Source organism: Pristiophorus japonicus, chromosome 1, assembly GCF_044704955.1.
Source record: "Pristiophorus japonicus isolate sPriJap1 chromosome 1, sPriJap1.hap1, whole genome shotgun sequence".
NCBI lineage: Eukaryota > Metazoa > Chordata > Chondrichthyes > Pristiophoridae > Pristiophorus > Pristiophorus japonicus.
The window spans coordinates 453,894,476-453,913,945 of NC_091977.1; the positions used below are offsets into that span (position 1 = coordinate 453,894,476).

Below are 19,470 nucleotides of genomic sequence, written 5' to 3' on the forward strand. Positions count from 1 at the left end.
CTTAAAAAATCTGCACCCCCAGTCTATACATTATTCTAAGCCACAATGGCAGATATAGAAATATAGGGGTCGAAATTCAGTTTATACCGCCACCCATTACCGCACGTTGGAGGCGGCTAATGGGCGGATAAGGCCTACCTTCGACGGTAAGAGGCTCCACGCCCTGGCTGAAATTGAGTCAACTCTTTGGCAGAGGCGGCAAGAGGCAATGCTCCACCAGCTAACGCCACCTGCGTGGTGACATCATCCAGCGTACAACGCCTATTTGATGCCTCGATCGTGATATTTGCTTTGTACGGCTGCCGTACCGACAGGCTACCGTACAGCCTGAAAAAAGTGGTGGTTAAATAGTGGAACTCGGGTGAGCAAAGTAAGTTTTTTTTCTTTCTTTATTTCTTCATTTTTTTCATTCGTTTTAACAGTGGGGAAGTTTGTGTGTGGGTTGGAGAAGTTTTTTTCCCCTTTTTCCCTTTTCTTCCTGTTATCCAGATGACATGGCAGCAGCCTCCCAATGCGAAATACAGGTGGCCTCCTGAGCTCCCGCCCGAGTTTGTGTGTAATGCCACTTTTAGTGCTGCTCTTTCATCTTAGGGCGTAAAAACTGAATTTGGCAGTTTGGTGGTAAAATCAGCATTCGGGTCGTGACACTGCCTCAAAAACGGCGGTACAGAATTTTGACCCCATAATATTTAACAGGTAGAGTAGAAGTAACAGAAAGAGTAGACAAAGGTAATGTAAAGGTAAGGTAAAGGTAATAAACTTGGATTTTCAAAAGGCGGTTGATAGGATATCATATAGTGGACTCATGACGAAGGTCAGAGTGTGTGGAGTCAAGCAATATGTAGCAGAATGGATAGTAAGCTAGCTACAAAACAGAGAGCTAGGGGGTTAAAGGTATTCACTCGGACCGGTGGAAGGTGGGAAGTGGTGTTTCACAGGAATTTGGACTCAGGAATAGGAAGTTTACAATTTCAAAATTAGCGAATGACACCAAATTGGGAGGTATAGTTAACACTGAGGAAGACTGCAATAAAATACAAAATGATGTTAATAAACTTGCAGAATGGGCATGTAAATATTAAATTAATTTCAATATAGTGTGAGGTGGTACATTTTGGTAGGAAGAATAAGGAAGTCACCTACTCCTTGGAAAATAAGAGTCTTAAAGGGGTAGAGGAGCAAAGGGATCTAGGGGTACACATTCACAAATTGTTAAAAGTAGCAACACAGGTTAACAAAACCATATAAGTGCAAAGAAAGTACTGACGTTTATTTGTAGAGGAATAGAATTGAAAACCAGATGTTGTGTTAAACTTATATAGACCTTGGTTAGACCACGCTTAGAATACTGTGCACCATTCTGGTCTCCATATTACAAAAAGGATGTAAAAGTGCTGGAGAAGGTGCAAAAAAGATTTACAAGGATGATACCAAAACTGAGAGGTTATAACTATCAGGAAGGACTGAACAGGCTGGGGCTTTGTTCTCGAGAAAAGAGAAGGCTAAGGGTGACCTCATAGAGAATTTTTTTTAATCTGAAAGGGTTTGATAGGGTAGACATAGAGAAGACATTTCCACTTGTGGGGGAGTCCAAAACTAGGCATCATAAATATAAGATAGTCATTAATAAATCCAATAAGGAATTCAGGAGAAACTTCTTTACCCAGAGGCTGGTTAGAATGTGGAACGTTGTACCACAGGGAATGGGCGAATAGTATGGATGCATTTAAGGGTAAGCTAGTAAGTACATGAAGGAGAAAGGTATGGAAGGATATGCTGTGATATTCTATTGCTGATAGGGTTAGATGAAGTATTGTGGGAAGAGGCTCACATGGATCATAAACACTGGCATAGACCAGTTGGGCCAAATGGCCTGTTTCTGTGCTGTTAATTCTATGTAACAATAGCATTCAAAATGTTCCACAACACAGCCAGCTAAGTAATTTACATTTTACATAAATAATCATTTGGGGGCTTCATTGCATCTACTTACCATCCAGTGGTCTTGAAGCATCGATTTGTGGGATCTTCTGCAAGGGCATCTTTGGACTTGCTAATAACTTTCAAATTGTTGCTTTCAGTGGCTCTCATATCATTTACAAAAGTATCTCTGAAGTTATAAAGAGAACTCCAGTCTGAGTGCGACTTACTATAATGTCACCAGCATTTATTCTATTATGAGGTGGCTGCTCATTGTCACTCACTCCAACTACACCATGAATATCTACTCAACTAACTTAAATACTCACTTATACTCTGTCCATCCAAATTCTTTCACAATCACCTGTCTGAATCATCTTCATGTTTGTCTCCCAGGAAAAGTACTTGTTTCTTATTAACATCTCATATTACAGATATCTAACTTTTATTAATCAAAGTACTTTTGGAAGTATTCTGCAGATTGTCTCCCTTCAATAATGGAACATCACTTCAGACATAATACATATTAATAGATTGATCAAGTACAACAAAGCCAGTGAAAGAGTTAGATATCAGCTTCGTTTTTTTTCCTCAAATGGGGTATAAACTTCATCTGGAACTCGCTACCACATGAAGTAGTTGAAGCGAATAGCATAAATGCATTTAAGAGGAAGCTGGATAAGTACATGAGGGAGAAAGGAATAGAAGGATATGCTGATAGGGTTAGAGGAAGTAGAGTGTAGAGTATAAACACCGATAGTTGGGCTGAATAGCCTGTTTCTGTGCTATAAACACTATGTAATCGAGATTGTTTGTTGCATATCTTTAGTATCAATCAGTCTAAATCAAGATAAACTCCAGCAACATGGCATCTGTGCTTTTATTCCCTTATCTATTCCATTGAAGCATCTTCTGAGAATCTCAGAGATATAGGACATGATGTTTATGTGCCTTTTCCATAGAGTCACAGAAGAAGCAGCTTGAAGAAAATTCAGAGTCTGCACATGAGGAATCCATATCAGAGAATGCAGAAACCTCCACAGAAGAACAAGTGGAAGGGGGCCCTGACGTTGATGCAGATGGGGAAGAGATGACTGATGGGGTAGAAGAAGATTACGATGAGGATGGCAGCAATGAGATGGTATGATCTGCATGAGTTAACCTGTAGTATGATATGGATCTTCTTGCAAGGCTGCATAATTAGTTCCTAAATTATTCAATTAAGAATGGCAGTGTCAACTCTTAAGAGTTATGCAGGAATATTTTGAAGCAGAAGGCAAACGTGATTGTCAATATGTGAATGTGGCATCTGCATTATGATACGTGCATTGAACAACAGTAGTTTTGATGTGATCAGATAGTTAATATCTTAGTTTTTTTGAAGGAGTATTGCCATTTCCTTGGGGAGTTTAGAGGCAGACTAAATTGCTGCAACAGTCAGCTATTTACCCCTATAAAAACTACATTGAAATTCCAATATTTTCAACCATGGTTAGTTAACACATTGTATTCCCATAGTGCTGCAAGATTTTTTTTCGGTTGGCTATAGAATAGATACAGAGCAGTTTATTTGACACTGATGAGGAATGGCAAGTTGCACTCCCTGGAAGAGGACTATAAAATAAAAAGGAAGGAAGAGGAGGCCTCACCAGAAGATATCTGGCACAGCCTGCTCGCTCAACCTTCTATGGAAAACTTAGATAAGCTTTTTGTCAGATGTGGGACCATCTGCAAAAGGAGAACTGAGGCAGCATGAAGACAACTTTTTAAAGTTTAAAAGGAATGCTGATCTGCTGGACTGCCTTTACATTTCGCATTATTTCTTTTTTAACATTAGAATTGCTATCAGCATTCAGAGGCTAGCGAGCGGAGCTTAGTGAATGTTTATAAGTCTACATGCACAGAACTTCACTTTCCCCAATTATAAAGTGACATGAGCAGGTAGTATAGCTGCAATGTCTGTGCACACCACTCTACACACAGTACTGATATGAAATCAACAGTTGCAGTATCACTGTACAATATATCAAACCAACTAACCTGGTCCAATAGTTCCGAACTCTGCATACATGTGCAAGATTTTTAATGTGCTCTCTGAAACTATAATGCTTGAAAATTATTTAATTTTCCGCATCATTCAAAATGTTGAAAATGTTATATATTGAAGGATGATCAATATATTTCTAAAAGTGAACTAAGGATAATGGGCTAATTTAATGACATTGTAGCATATGGAAATGGAACTTTTGCTTATTTAAGTCTCCCTGCAAACCCCACAATTAAGATGAACATTTGTGCATTGGAGTTTCTGTAGGTAGCAATCGTTAGTATACTGAAGAAAGAGAGATGACTCAACATGTGCAGAGATTCAGTCAATATACGGCAGAGTTGTTTGGAAAAAATTTCCTCTGTTTATAAGCACATACTGTGATAATGTTGATTATGTTCTTGGCATTTTGAAAATGTCATTGTGTCACGTGTGCATGACATTAAGACAGAAAAATGCTGGGCTCTTTCACCATTGAGCAATTGAATTCCCATCCTCAAAGCAACAGCAGCCCCCTTTTAATCTGAATACTTCACATCCTTGTCATTTCATCTGTGCCTGTTAATCCAGCTCTATCTCTCTGTCAGTTTTAGTTTTTCTTCCTAGGCATTACTCCCAGTAATCTCAGCACTGATTGTTTCAATACCGATGGAAAGGAATCAGTAGAAATAATTGTGATACTTTGTAACTGATCAGAAAAGTGACATTGATGAAACACTCTAACTTAATTGGCCTTCACTATTGCCAATAAGCCTTCTCTGGTTACTTTTTCTTTTTGTCTAATGAATTCTGTTTATTCTGTTACTTTCAGAATGAGAATCATGTATCAGACATGGAGGACACACAGTAACTGATTCAAATAGATAAGGTTGGTTTTCGACTTGATTTCTGTTAAGTGCAAATAACTGTATTAACAATATTCAAAATCTCAGACTTCAAATCAGGTTAAATCAAGGTGACGAGTAGATTTTTGTAACAATGCACTTTCAGCTTTTAAATTATTTTACAATGTAATTTTTGTACTGTTATGTTACTAATTCAATCTTTGAAGTATTTCAAATTAGTAATACAGACAGATAGTTCATCAGTTTATGATCCTACATGTAATAAATTCCTTCAAAAAGACAATGAATTGAACATGTTAAATAGATCTAATTTTTATTATAACTGGAAATCTCGTACAATCGATTTTTATGACCTATCATATTTCATACTAAGACCTATAGCTGTTCAGTCCAGTTCCCAGCCGCATTAACTGAAGCAGCCCTGATCACATTGTTCTGCACAGCAGGACTGCTTTGCAATGAATCTTCAATTTTAAACATTGCGTGCATGAATAATTGTCAGCACCTACTTTATTAGAAAGCTGTATGATATAATGGTTTAGCATCTTTAGTTTTTATCATTTCAGAGGAGCCCAGTGGGCTCTCACACTACCCACTCAATGCCACTAGCGAGAGGTCTGATCATTTTCATGGTAAGGCCTCATTTGAATGTGATTAGCGAGCTTACAGCACTCTGAGTGCTGACAGGTGGCTCATGAATCGGGGAGAAAGTGTGGGCTGATGGGTCTCCATGGAATCAAGCCAGAAGTATTCATGTGAAGGGAGTTGGGCGAGGGTGCGGGGGTGGGGTCACAGAAGAATTGGCAACGGGCCAGAACATTTTTATTGAGCCTGAAGGAGCATGAATGCCCCTCCTGGCCCCATTAAACCATTTAGAAAAGTTACTGCAATGTTTCCAGCGGCTGCTGTATGGTCAGTACAGGGCTCCAATCTAAATGTTTTAACGAGGCTCCGGCTTGTTTTGGTGGGGGAACGCTGGCCGTCCATTTTGAGGTCCTCTCAAAAATCAAGTCTGCAGGCAAAAATTGCCACCATGTGTGTACAAAGAGGTGCTATTCCTTTACAGCATACAATCCATTTAAACAAAACATTCAATACCTCTCTTAAATTAGCTTTCCCTTAAAGCATTGCACCAAAGTTGCTGCATTTATTTAATAACACTGACGTTTATGTTATTATTGTCCACAACAAGCTTTTCTTTCTCAAATCATCCTGTGTGTTAGAATGGATTTTAAGTGTATTGATGTAAATGAACAGAAATGGATTGGATTAACCTCTTAGGATTTAACAGATGCTGCATTCACTAAAAGTGGTTAGATATATCAGCATAGATGCAGTGGCGTGAAGCATTCTGGCTATTTCCACCAGTACAGGACCATTTGGTAGTTTGTGCAGGATTTATGGGTATTAGAACAATACTAAATCAGATGTATAAAATAAATGGGATTTTACAGTCAATTCATTAATTATATTTAATAAATCTACAACACATACCTTGCACTGCTCCTCATTCAGTACCCATGAGCCTCCTCTGCCACCGCACCCCCAGTTGACTAAAGCTGCATGCTAAAGAATGAACGAAGCTCTGTAAGTAGTACCAGCCAAATCTGCAGAACTGTGTGGGACCCTCAGTGTATGTATCTGGAAGTACCTGTATCTTGTAATCTGTTCTCTATGGGGTAATGATCTGTGCAAGAAGAACATAGTGATTTACTCTGCTAATTGTAAGGAACAGAAAGTCATGAGGGTAGATGACCTGAAACTTGATATGTACCCCTGCCATGTGAAGCTCTGCAGCAGGAATGTTGAAGATTGGAATATACTACTTTATTTGTGTACCAGATTATACAATAAATTCACATGAGCACCAAATGCCATTTGAGTGCTTTAAAATGTATTCATTCGGTAAGGGCGGCATTTATTGGCTATCCCTAGTTGCCCTTGAGTTGGTCTTGGGCTGTCTTCTTGAATCGACTGCAGCCCATGTAGTGAAGGTACTCCCATAATGTTGTTAGGTATGGGGTTCCAGCAATTTGACTCGGCTATGATGAAGGAACAGTGATATGTATAAGTTCGGTTGGTCTGTAACTTTGAGGGGAACTTGGAGGTGGTGGTTTTCCCATGTTCCTGCTGCTCTTGTCCTTCTAGGTGGTGGAGGTCATGGGTTCAGGAAAGGCTGACGAGGAAGCATTGCCAATTTGCTGCAGTGCATCCTGTAGATAGTACACACTGCAGCCACAGTGGAGGGAGTGGATTTTTAAGCTGGTCGAAGGGGTGCCGATCAAGCAGACTGCTATGTCCTGGATGGTGTTGAGCTACTTGAATGTTGTTGCAGCTGCACCCATCCAGGCAAATGGAGAGCATTCCATCATACTCCTGACTTGTGCCTTGGAGGTGATGGAGAGGCCTTGAGGAGTCAGGAGGTGACACACTCGCCACAAGATACCCAGCCTCTGACCTGCTGTTGTTGCCATAGCATTTATGTGGCTGGTCCAGTTGACTTTCTGGTCAATGATTACCCCAAGATGTTGATTGTGGAGGATTTGGCAATGATAAGGCCATTGAATATCAAGGGTAGGTGATTAGAATCTCTCTTGTTGGAGACAGTCATTGCCTGGCACTTCTGTGACAGTACACTCAGCCATTTGGCTGAAAACTGGCATGTGTGATGGTGGGGACCTCAGGATGAGGCTGAGAGGGATCATCAACTCGGCACTTCTGGCTGAAGCTAGTTGCGAACTGATGAGTGCTTAGATTTGAGTATTGAAAAAACAGACTCACAAAGATAGGTCAACATTAATTTTAGAGCTGCACCTCTGATGTTGGGGTATTTATCCTTTGGTACAGATTTCCAAAAACTAAAGATCCTTTCTGTCTTCTGAACAAATTTCAATCTGTCATCTTCCAAAAGTTCTTTTGGCCCTGAAATCCTGGTTTCTTCTCCCTGCGGACGTTCGACTAAAAATAGGACAAAAGATGTGCACTTGCCTTTTGGTCGAATGCTCACTAGAGATCCCGGACTCGAGGCCCCCCAATCTTGCGCAACGGAGCGCGTTCATTTTGGGACGTCCGTAGGAGTCACATGGGCCTGGGCACCCAATCACAGTCAAGTATTTTCTCATTCATAGTAATAGGAGTTTCGTAAGTTTGAAGCTCTTATTACTATGAATGAGAAACAGCCCCAAACACCCAAACGCTACATAAATTTTTTTTTAAACACCTCACATAAACACGTTATAGAAATTAAAGTTGATAGAAATGTTTTTGAAAAAGAAACTTTGCCGATTTTTTTAAAAAGTTTTAATTATGGTTTAAAATCAAATTACCTGAGTGGACAGGGTTTTTAACAAATATGTATTTTTAAATTTTATTTTTATATGTTTTTGATATGTTTTAAAACTCTTACACTGGTAAAAGTAGGCTATGCGCCTGCATTTACCAGGCACAAGAGTTTTAAGGACATTCGCAGGGCAAGAGATGGACAAATAGCCCAATCTCTGCCATGGGAATGTCCTTCTCCCTGAGATGCGGAGGATCTGTCAAGCCAGAAAATTGACAGATCGGAAAAAACGGTTTTCGGCGCATGCGCATTGCGCGCCGAAAACCGGCTTTTGCGATGCTTTCCCGGGTCCATACACACGCCGTACGGACCTAGGGAGGCTGGAATTTCAGGGCCATTATTTCCAACTGGGACATTGCTGTGTCAGTGACTAAAGGATGCATCAGACAATCGACTTCAGCACTAAAAGGGTCAACCAGAAATCTGATTTGAATTCTTTTCCGCTGCAAATCGTGGAAACTTTCCTCAAATAATTGTCCTTAAGATCAAGCTTGCATATCTAGTTGTGCTCCGTGTTGGAGATTGAGATGGAGGTGGAGTATAATGTGGGAAAATGTGAGGTTATCCACTTTGGCAGAACAATAGAAAAGCAAATTATAATATAAATGGAGAAAAATTGCAAAGTATGCAGTACAGAGGAACCTGGGGGTCCTTATACATGAAACACAAAAAGTTAGCATGCAGGTACAGCAAGTAAACAGGAAGGCAAATGGAATGTTGGCCTATATTGCAAGGGAGATAGAGTATAAAAGCAGAGAAGTCCTGCTACAACTGTACAGGGTATTGGTGAGGCCGTACCTGAAGTACTGCGTACAGTTTTGGTTCAGAAGAATGAGAGGTGATCTTATTGAAACTTATGTGATGAGGGGGCTCAACAAGGTGGATGCAAAGAGGATATTTCCTCTCATAGGGGAAATTAAAACTATTGTGTTCCGAACACAGACGAGACTGCACACAGGGAGGTTAAAGTAATAGTGACCTCAGTCTTTATTAAGGCACTCCAGAGTGAGGATCAGGCCTTAGGGTCCGGCTTATATACAGTGCTCCCAAGAGATGCTGGGATCCCTTGGGACTTCAGGGGATGCGCTCCCTGGTGGCGGAATATGGGAGTGCATGCTTTACAGATACACAACATCACTCCCCCCGCAAAGTCAAAGTGAAAACTATTTACAAGGAGAGGCAGTCGGGAGAATTCTTTCCCTGGTGGACCACCTCGGTACAAATGTCTGCTCTGATGTGTTGGTTATACTCTCGCTGGGCTGGCATGTTGTTGGCCCTGCAGGACTGCTGGGTGAGCCTGGCCTTGCTGGGCTGTGGGGCATGATGGGTTCAATTTCCTGGTTTGGCATGGTGTTGTTGATCCTTTGGGTGTGTGTTGTGGGCTTGAAAAAGGTGGAGTCTGCTGTGGGTTGTTCAGGGTAGTCTGTGAACCGCAGCCTCGTTTGGTCCAGGTGCTTTCTGCAAGTTTGTCCATTGTCGAGTTTGACGACAAACACCCTACTCCCTTCTTTAGCTATCAGCCCCGCGATCCACTTGGGACCATGTCCATAGTTTAGCACATACACAGGGTCATTCAGATCAACTTCCCGTGACACAGTGGCGTGACCATCGTTTGCATTTTGTTGCTGCTGCCTGCTCTCGACCTGATCATGCAGGTTGGGGTGGACCAGCAAGAGTCTGGTTTTAAGTGTCCTTTTCATGAGTAGCTCAGCCGGGGGCACCCCTGTGAGCGAGTGGGGTCTCGTGCGGTAGCTGAGCAGTACTCGGGACAGGCGGGTTTGGAGTGAGCCTTCTGTGAATCATTTAAGGCTCTGTTTGATTGTTTGTACTGTACGCCCTGCCTGCCCATTGGAGACTGGTTTAAACGGGGCCGAGGTGACATGTTTGATCCCATTGCGGATCATGAATTCTTTAAATTCGGCACTGGTGAAACATGGACGGTGTCACTGACCAGTGTGTCAGGCAGGCCGTGGGTGGCAAACATGGCCCTCAGGCTTTCAATAGTGGCGGTGGCGGTGCTTCCCGACATTATTTCACATTCAATCCATTTTGAAAAAGCATCCACCACCACCAGGAACATTTTACCGAGAAACGGGCCCGCATAGTCGACATGGATCCTCGACCATGGTCTGGAGGGCTTCGTGGTGCCTCTCTGGGCGCGTTGCTCAACTGAGCACTCGCAGCATTGCCGTATACAGGACTCCAAGTCAGAGTCGATACCGGGCCACCACACGTGGGATCTGGCTATCGCTTTCATCATTACTATACCCGGGTGTGTGCTGTGGAGATCCGAGATGAACATCTCCCTGCCTTTTTTGGGTAGGACTACGCGGTTACACCACAACAGACCTGAATGGACAGCTCGTCCTTTTGCCGCTAGAACAGCTTGATTTGCTCTTGCATTTCAACGGGGATGCTGGCCCAGCTCCCATGCAATACACAGTTTTTTTACTCGGGACAGCAGAGGATCTTGGCTGGTCCAAGTCCTAATCTGGCGGGCCGTGACAGGTGACTTATCATTTTCAAACGCTTCCATGACCATCAACAAGTCTGCGGGCTGCGCCACCATCAACAAGTTTGCAGGCTGCGCCATTTCCACCCCCGTGGTGGGCAATGGTAGTCGACTGAGAGCATCCGCACAGTTCTCGGTGCCTGGCCTGTGGTGGATGGTATAGTTATATGCTGATAGCGCGAGTGCCCACCTTTGTATGCGGGCTGAGGCATTAGTATTTATCCCCTTGTCTTCAGCGAACAGGGATGTGAGGGGCTTGTGATCGGTTTCCAGCTGAAATTTGAGGCCAAACGGGTACTGATGCCTTTTCTTTACCCCAAACGCACACGCTAATGTCTCTTTCTCAATCATGCTGTAGGCCCTCTTGGCCTTAGACAAGCTCCTGGAAGCCTAGGCGACAGGTTGCAACTTCCACGCAACGTTAGCTTGTTGTAATACACACCCGACTCCATACGACGACGCATCACATGCTAACACAAGTCTTTTACATGGGTTATACAATACAAGCAGCTTGTTGGAGCATAAAATGTTTCTGGCTTTCTCAAAAGCAATTACTTGTTTTTTTTCCCATACCCAGTTCTCACCTTTTCGCAATAACACATGTAGGGGCTCTAAGAGGGTGCTTAACCCCGGTAGGAAGTCACCAAAATACTTTACAGATGCACAACAAAAACTAAGGTACAGGAGTAGGCCAATCGGCCCTTCGAGCCTGCACTGCCATTCAATAAGATCATGGCTGATCATTCACCTCAGTACCCCTTTCCTGTTTTCTCTCCATACCCCTTGATCCCTTTAGCCATAAGGGCCATATCTAATTCCCTCTTGAATATATCTAACGAACTGGCATCAACAACTCTCTGCGGTAGAGAATTCCACGGGTTCACAATTCTCTGAGTGAAGAAGTTTCTCCTCATCTCAGTCCTAAATGGCTTACCCCTTATCCTTAGACTGTGTCCCCTAATTCTGGACTTACCCAACATCGGGAACATACTACCTGCGTCTAACCTGTCCAGTCCCGTCAGAATTTTATGTTTCTATGAGATCCCCTCTCATCCTTCTAAACTCCAGTGAATACAGGCCCAGTTGATCCAATCTCTCCTCATATGTCAGTCTTACCATCCCGGAAATCAGTCTGGTGAACCTTCTCTCAATAGCAAAAATGTCCTTCCTCAGATTAGGAGACCAAAACTGAACACAATATTCCAGGTGAGGCCTCACCAAGGCCCTGTACAACTGCAGTAAGACCTCCCTGCTCCTGTACTCAAATCCCCTAGCTATGAAGGCCAACATACCATTTGCCTTCTTCACCGCCTGCTGTACCTGCATGCCAACTTTCAATGACTGATGTACCATGACACCCAGGTCTCGTTGCACCTCCCCTTTTTCTAATCTGCCGCCATTCAGATAATATTTGGTCTTCGTGTTTTTGCCCTCAAAGTGGATAACCTCACATAATACAAGGGAGAATCATGGATGGTGTACTAAATGAATACTTTGCATCGGTGGTGTGACTGTGGATACGTCGTGTGACTGTGGATACGTCCTTAGTGTGAACGAGAAGTAAATAACTAAGCTAATAAACCTGCAAGTAAATGGAACTCGGGAAGTAATTATGTTTCCTTAACAACTGTTGTTATTGAATACACTCTACTTTATCTTTAAATATTTGAGTACAGTTTGTATTCAATAGAATGAATAGCAGAGTCCAAATGCAGCACGGAGTAAAGGGTATAGGTTTGTTACTAAAGGTGGAGGGAATTGACTACACCCACATGAATCTTACATTTGAACTTTAAAGGTAGGGTAAACTAGACAGACTGAATTATTACTATACTCACGCTAGCCTCCTTTCATTATTCTACCTTTCAATTTTCTGACATCTTTTCCTGAAAGTGCTGACTAGTTGGGTACAGTCTCCTGGACGCTCTCCTAAGTTTTACCCAAATGATCATTCTTCCAGTGTGAGCCTAAACTTAGTGACCTAGAAATTCAATTGCACCCAACAAAGGGCACACAGCTGGTGGGACGCGCACCTCACACCCCAGGCAAAATGTTAAATTCATGCTGGGACCTCATTAACGTGACTCTGGCATGCAGCCAGCGGTACCTACACTGTTCATTAGTTGCACGTCTATTTGGGAGGTGGGTGTTGGGTGGGAGGGAGAAAGTGCGGGAAATCAAGAGTCTCTAATACCAATTAATGGCAGTTCTTAAAGGTGACGTGCACTCAGGCTGCAGACAGCCGGAAAGATTGTCAAACAACTTACATTAACAGAATGATATAGGCTATACAGCACATTAACAACCAGCCCAACCACTCCATGCAAGAGTTTAGACTCCATTCGAGCCTTCAACCATCCTTCATCATCTAACTCTATCAGCATAACCCTCAATTCCCTTCCCCCTCATATGCTTATCCAGCTTCCCCTTAAATGCATATACACTATTTGCCTCAACTAATCCCTGTGTTTAGCAAGTTCCACATTCTTACCACTCTCTCGGTAAAGAAGTTTCTTCTGAATCCACTATTTGATTTCTTGGTGACAAGCTTATATTGATGGCCTCTAGTTTTGCTCGTCCCAACTGGGCTCAATTGGCGTCCGCTGATTTTTTTGGAGTAATCTTGATTTTGCAATTTTCCTCAAAGTTTGTATGCCGGCAGCAACTGTCAGCACCGGATTTTTTGTACGCCAGATTTTGCCCACCAACCTCCCCCGGGTCCCGCTTCAATCCCGGGCCGATTGGCCCCTCTGCTTGAATGGCGGGTCAAATGGCTCCCCCCCACCCCAGTCCTGCTGCAATCCCAGGCAATCTGCACCGTCCCCCACCACACCCTACACTGCCGCTGCAAGCACTGGCTGTGGAACTTCAACTCTCAGATTGGCGGAGCTTCAGCCCTCAGTGTGTCTCTCATTACCCTCAGCTTTTGACACAGACTCGAAGCTCCACCCCAGATTTAACTTCGGGTACCGCAGCACCAATATGAAATTTTACTTTGGCGAAAGTTGCTAATTTTTGGGGGGGCGCAATTGGGCACAAAAAAATCGGCCGTTAATCCTCCTGGGCACCAAAAATCGGCAAAGAGGAAAATTGAGCCCACTCTCTCTAAATTTACTCTATCAAAACCTTTCATAATTTTAAAGACCACTTATTAATTCATCCCTCAGCCATCTCTTTTCAAGAGAAAATACCCAGTTTGCTCATCCTTTCCTGATCGGTATTATCACACTGTTCTGGTATCATCCTTGTAAATCTTTTTTGCACCCTCTCCAGTGTCTCTATATCCTTTTTGTAATATGGCGATCAGAACTGTCCACATTACTCCAAGTGTGGTCCAACTAAGGTTCGATACAAGTTTAGCATAACTTCTCTACTTTTCAATTCTATCCCTCTAGAAATAAACCCGAGAGCATGGTTTGCTTTTGTTATTGAGTATAATGTTGGAAAGTGTGTGGTCATGCACTTTGGCAGAAAAAAAATCAAAGAACAAGTTATTATTTAAATGGAGAAAGATTGCAAAGTGCTGCAGTGCAGCAGGACCTGGGGGTACTTGTGCATGAAATGCAAAAGGTTAGTATGCAGTTACAGGAAGTGATCAAGAAGGCCAATGGTACCTTGGCCTTTATTGCAAAGGGGATGGAATATAAAAGCAGAGAAGTCTTGCTACAGTTGTACAGGGTATTGGTGAGGCCACACCTGGAATAATGCGTGCAGTTTTGGTTTCCATATTTACGAAAGGATATACTTGAAGGTTCACTAGGTTGATTTCGGGGATGAGGGGGTTTACTTATAGGAAAGGTTGAGTAGGTTGGGCCTCGAGTCATTGGAATTCAGAAGAATGAGAGGTGATCTTATTGAAACGTATAAGATTATGAGGGGGCTTGACAAGGTGGATGCAGAGAGGATGTTTCCACTGATAACTAGAGGGCATAATCGTAGAATAAGGGGCCGCCCATTTAAAACTGAGATGAGGAGAAATTTCTTCTCTCAGAGGGTTGTGGATCTGTGGAATTCGTTGCCTCAGAGAGCTGTGGAAGTTGGGACATTGAATAAATTTAAGACAGAAATAGACAGTTTCTTAAACAATAAGGGAATAAGGGGTTATGGAGAGCGGGCAGGGAAGTGGAGCTGAGTCCATGATCAGATCAGCCATGATTATATTAGTTGTGTATGGAGAAAGAGTCAGACTGAACACTGTGAGCTCAAAGTAAAGTGTGACCTTAGTCTTTTATTGCAGGTCCCCAGAGTGCCTCTTCAACCTTTGAGGCCTCCTTAAATACCTGTGCTCCCAAGGGATTATGGGATCCCTTGCGACTCCAGGTGATGAGCCTCTGGTGGCTACAACACTCCCCCCGCAAAGTCAATAGTGTAACTATTTACAATGTGGTCGATCTGGGGCCCTTCTTGCCCTGGTTGATCGTCTCAGTGTGAAAGCTGGTGTTGTTGAATCATTTGTTGGGCTCTCGCTGGGCTGCTGTGCAGCTGGCCTTGCTGGGCTGCCTGGTGTGTTGGACCCTGCTGGGCTGCTGTGGATGATGGGTTCTGCTTCGTGGTCAACCATGGTGCCGATTGCCACTGTTGTGTATGTTGGGGGATCAAAAAAGGTGGGGTCCAAGGTGGGTTGCTCAGGATAGTCCGTGAATCTGAATTTGATTTGGTCCAAGTGTTTCCGGTGAGTGAGTCCATTTGAAAGTTTGACCCGAAACACCCTGCTCCCCTCTTTGGCCATGACAGTGCCGGGAAGCCACTTGCGACCTTGTCCATAATTTAATACAAATACAGGATCATTGATTTCAATCTCGCGTGACACATTTGCGCTATCATGTTATGCACTTTGTTGAAGCCGCCTGCTCTCTATCTGTTCAGCTGGATCAGGGTGAACTAACGAGAGACTTGTCTTAAGTGCTCTTTTCATGAGCAGTTCAGCAGATGGGATCCCAGTGAATGAGTGGGGTCTCGTGCGGTAGATAAGCAAGACAAGGGATAGGCAAGTCTGCAGTGAGCCTTCAGTTATCCTCTTCAAACCTTGCTTGATGGTTTGCACTACTCTCTCTGCCTGAACATTGGATGCTGGGGCAGATGTGACATGTTTGATCCCGTTACGGGTTATGAATTCTTTGAACTCAGCACTGGTAAAACATTGTCCGTTGTCGCTCACCAGGACATCAGGTAGGCCGTATGTGGCAAACATGGCCCGCAGGCGGACATGCTAGTCGACATTATCTCACATTCAATCCACTTGGAGTATACAACCACAAGGAACATTTTACCCAAGAACGGGTCTGTATAGTCGACGTGTACCCTAGACCACGGTTTGGAGGGCCAAGACCATAAACTTAGCGGCGCCTCGCTGGGTACATTGTTTAACTGCGAACATGTATTCCATCTGCGAATGCAGTACTCCAAGTCCGCATCGATACCGGGCCACCACACATGGGATCTGGCTATCGCTTTCATCATTACGATGCCTGGGTGGGTATTGTGGAGGTCATTGATGAAGGTGTCTCTGCCCTTCTTGGGGACCACTACTCGATTGCCCCACAGAAGGGAGTCTGCCTGTATAAACATTTCCTCTTTGCGCCACTGGAATGGCTTTATCTCTTCCTGCATTTCCACTGGGACATAGAAAATAGAAACATAGAAAATAGGTGCAGGAGTAGGCCATTCGGCCCTTCTAGCCTGCACCGCCATTCAATGAGTTCATGGCTGAACATTCAACTTCAGTACCCCATTCCTGCTTTCTCGCCATACCCCTTGATCCCCCTAGCAGTAAGGACCTCATCTAACTCCTTTTTGAATATATTTAGTGAATTGGCCTCAACAACTTTCTGTGGTAGAGAATTCCACAGGTTCACCACTCTCTGGGTGAAGAAGTTCCTCCGCATCTCGGTCCTAAATGGCTTACCCCTTATCCTTAGACTGTGACCCCTGGTTCTGGACTTCCCCAACATTGGGAACATTCTTCCTGCATCTAACCTGTCTAACCCCGTCAGAATTTTATATGTTTCTATGAGGTCCCCTCTCATTCTTCTGAACTCCAGTGAATACAAGCCCAGTTGATCCAGTCTTTCTTGATAGGTCAGTCCCGCCATCCCGGGAATCAGTCTGGTGAACCTTCGCTGCACTCCCTCAATAGCAAGAATGTCCTTCCTCAGGTTAGGAGACCAAAACTGTACACAATACTCCAGGTGTGGCCTCACCAATGCCCTGTACAACTGTAGCAACACCTCCCTGCCCCTGTACTCAAATCCCCTTGCTATGAAGGCCAACATGCCATTTGCTTTCTTAACCGCCTGCTGCACCTGCATGCCAACCTTCAATGACTGATGTACCATGACACCCAGGTCTCTTTGCACCTCCCCTTTTCCTAATCTATCACCATTCAGATAATAGTGGACTAGCTCCCGTGAAGCACACAGCTTTTGACTAGAGATAATAAGGGGTCCTGGCTTGTCCAGGTTTTGATCTGCCGGGTAGTGACGTGTGATTGCTCACTCTCAAATGCTTCCACAACCATGGCTAGATCTGCGGCTGTGCCATTCCTACCCCCGTGGTGGGCAATCGCAGCCTACTGAGAGCATCGGCGCAGTTTTCTGCGCCTGGCCTGTGGCGGATGGCGTCGTTGTATGCAGACAATGTGAGTGCCCATCTCTGGATCCTGGCCGATGCGTTGGTATTTATCCCTTTACTCTCGGAGAACAGGGATATGTGGCTTATGGTCAGTTTCTAATTCGAATTTTAACCCAGACAGGTATTGATGCATTTTCTTTCACCATAGACACACGCAAACGCTTCATTCTCAATCATGCTGTAGGCTCTCTCAGCCTTAGACAGATTCCTGGATGCATAAGCACCCGGTTGCAGTTTGGTTAAGAAAGCAAATGGCATGTTGGCCTTCATAGCGAGGGGATTTGAGTACAGGGGCAAGGAGGTGTTGCTACAGTTGTACAGGGCCTTGGTGAGGCCACACCTGGAGTATTGTGTACAGTTTTGGTCTCCTAACTTGAGGAAGGACATTCTTGCTATTGAGGGAGTGCAACGAAGATTCACCAGACTGATTCCCGGGATGGCGGGACTGACATATCAAGAAAGACTGGATCAACTGGGCTTATATTCACTGGAGTTCAGAAGAATGAGAGGGGACCTCATAAAAACGTTTAAAATTCTGACGGGGTTAGACAGGTTAGATGCAGGAAGAATGTTCCCAATGTTGGGGAAGTCCAGAACCAGGGGTCACAGTCTAAGGATAAGGGGTAAGCCATTTAGGACCGAGATGAGGAGAAACTGTTTCACCCAAAGAGTGGTGAACCTGTGGAATTCTCTACCACAGAAAGTAGTTGAGGCCAATTCACTAAATATATTCAAAAGGGAGTTAGATGAAGTCCTTACTACTCGGGGGATCAAGGGGTATGGCGAGAAAGCAGGAATGGGGTACTGAAGTGCATGTTCAGCCATGAACTCATTGAATGGTGGTGCAGGCTAGAAGGGCTGAATGGCCTACTCCTGCACCTATTTTCTATGTTTCTATGTTTCCAAAATCATTAGCTTGTTGCAATACACACCCGATGCCATATGACAACGCATCACATGCTCGTACCAAACGCTTACATGGATCATACAACACAAGCAATTTGTTTGAGCATAACAATTTCTCGCTTTTACAAAGGCATTTTCTTGGCTTTTGCCCCAAACCCATTCATCTCCTTTTTGTAGTAAGACATGCAGTGGTTCTAGCAGTGTTCTGAGACCTGGTAAGAAGTTACCAAAGTAGTTCAGGAGTCCCAGAAACGGCCATAGCTCCGTCATGTTCTGTGGCCTCGGTGTGTTCTCGATTGTCTCCGTATTCATGTTGGTGGGCCTGATGCCGTCCGCCGCAATTCTCCTTCCCAGGAACTCCACTTTAGGCGCCAGGAAAATGCACTTCGAGCATTTTAACCTGAGCCCCACGCAGTTGAGTCGACTAAGAACCTCCTCCAGGTTCTGCAGATGCTCAACTGTGTTCCGACCTGTGACCCAGATGTCGTCCTGGAAGACCACGGTGTGCGGGACCAACTTCAAATAAGCTTTGCATGTTTCTCTGGAATATCGCCGCTGCCGATCGGATTCCAAACGGGCATCTGTTACAAACAAAAAGATCTTTGTGCGTGTTGACGCAGGTGAAGGCCTTCGATGATTCCTCCAGTTCCTGCGTCATGTAGGCTGAAGTCAGATCCAGCTTCGTGAACGTCATTCCTCTTACCAGCGTTGCAAAGAAGTCGTCGGCCTTTGGTAGTGGGTATTGGTCCTGCAGGGAGAAACGAGTGATAATTACTTTGTAGTCGCCACAGATTCTGACGGTGCCATCTCCCTTGAGGACTGGGACGATAGGACTGGCCCACTCTTTGAACTCGATCGGGGAAATGATGCCTTCTCCTTGCAGCCGGTCTAGCTCGATTTCTACCCTTTCTCTCATCATGTACGGTACTGCTCTCGCCTTGTGATGGATGGCTCACACCCCCGGAATTAGGTGGATCTGTACTTTTGCTCCTTGGAATTTCCCGATGCCTGGTTCGAACAGCGAAGGAAATTTATTTAAGACCTGGGCACACGAAGTGTCGTCAGTGGTTGATAGTGCTCGGACATCGTCCCAGTTCCAGCATATCTTTCCCAGCCAACTCTTGCCGAGCAGCGTGGGACCATCGCCCGGTACCACCCAGAGTGGTAGCTTGTGAACCACTCCACCGGAGGAGACCTTTACGATAGCACTGCCAATTACAAGAATCAGTTCTTTCGTGTAAGTTCTTAGTCTCGTGCGAACTGGAGTTAA

At 44.2% G+C, this 19,470-nt stretch overlaps 1 protein-coding gene across 3 annotated transcripts in view; it reads left to right on the plus strand.

The window, feature by feature from the left end:
• LOC139276002 (RNA-binding Raly-like protein) overlaps window positions 1-19,470 on the plus strand; it is a 783,670-nt gene that overhangs the window by 643,967 nt on the left and 120,233 nt on the right. For all 3 annotated transcript variants that reach the window (XM_070893323.1, XM_070893332.1, XM_070893342.1), the window contains exons 6-7: window positions 2,883-3,061; window positions 4,779-4,835. In XM_070893323.1, the coding sequence (XP_070749424.1) occupies window positions 2,883-3,061; window positions 4,779-4,817 (218 nt within the window). In that variant the 3' untranslated portion in view covers window positions 4,818-4,835. The remainder of the gene's footprint in view (window positions 1-2,882; window positions 3,062-4,778; window positions 4,836-19,470) is intronic.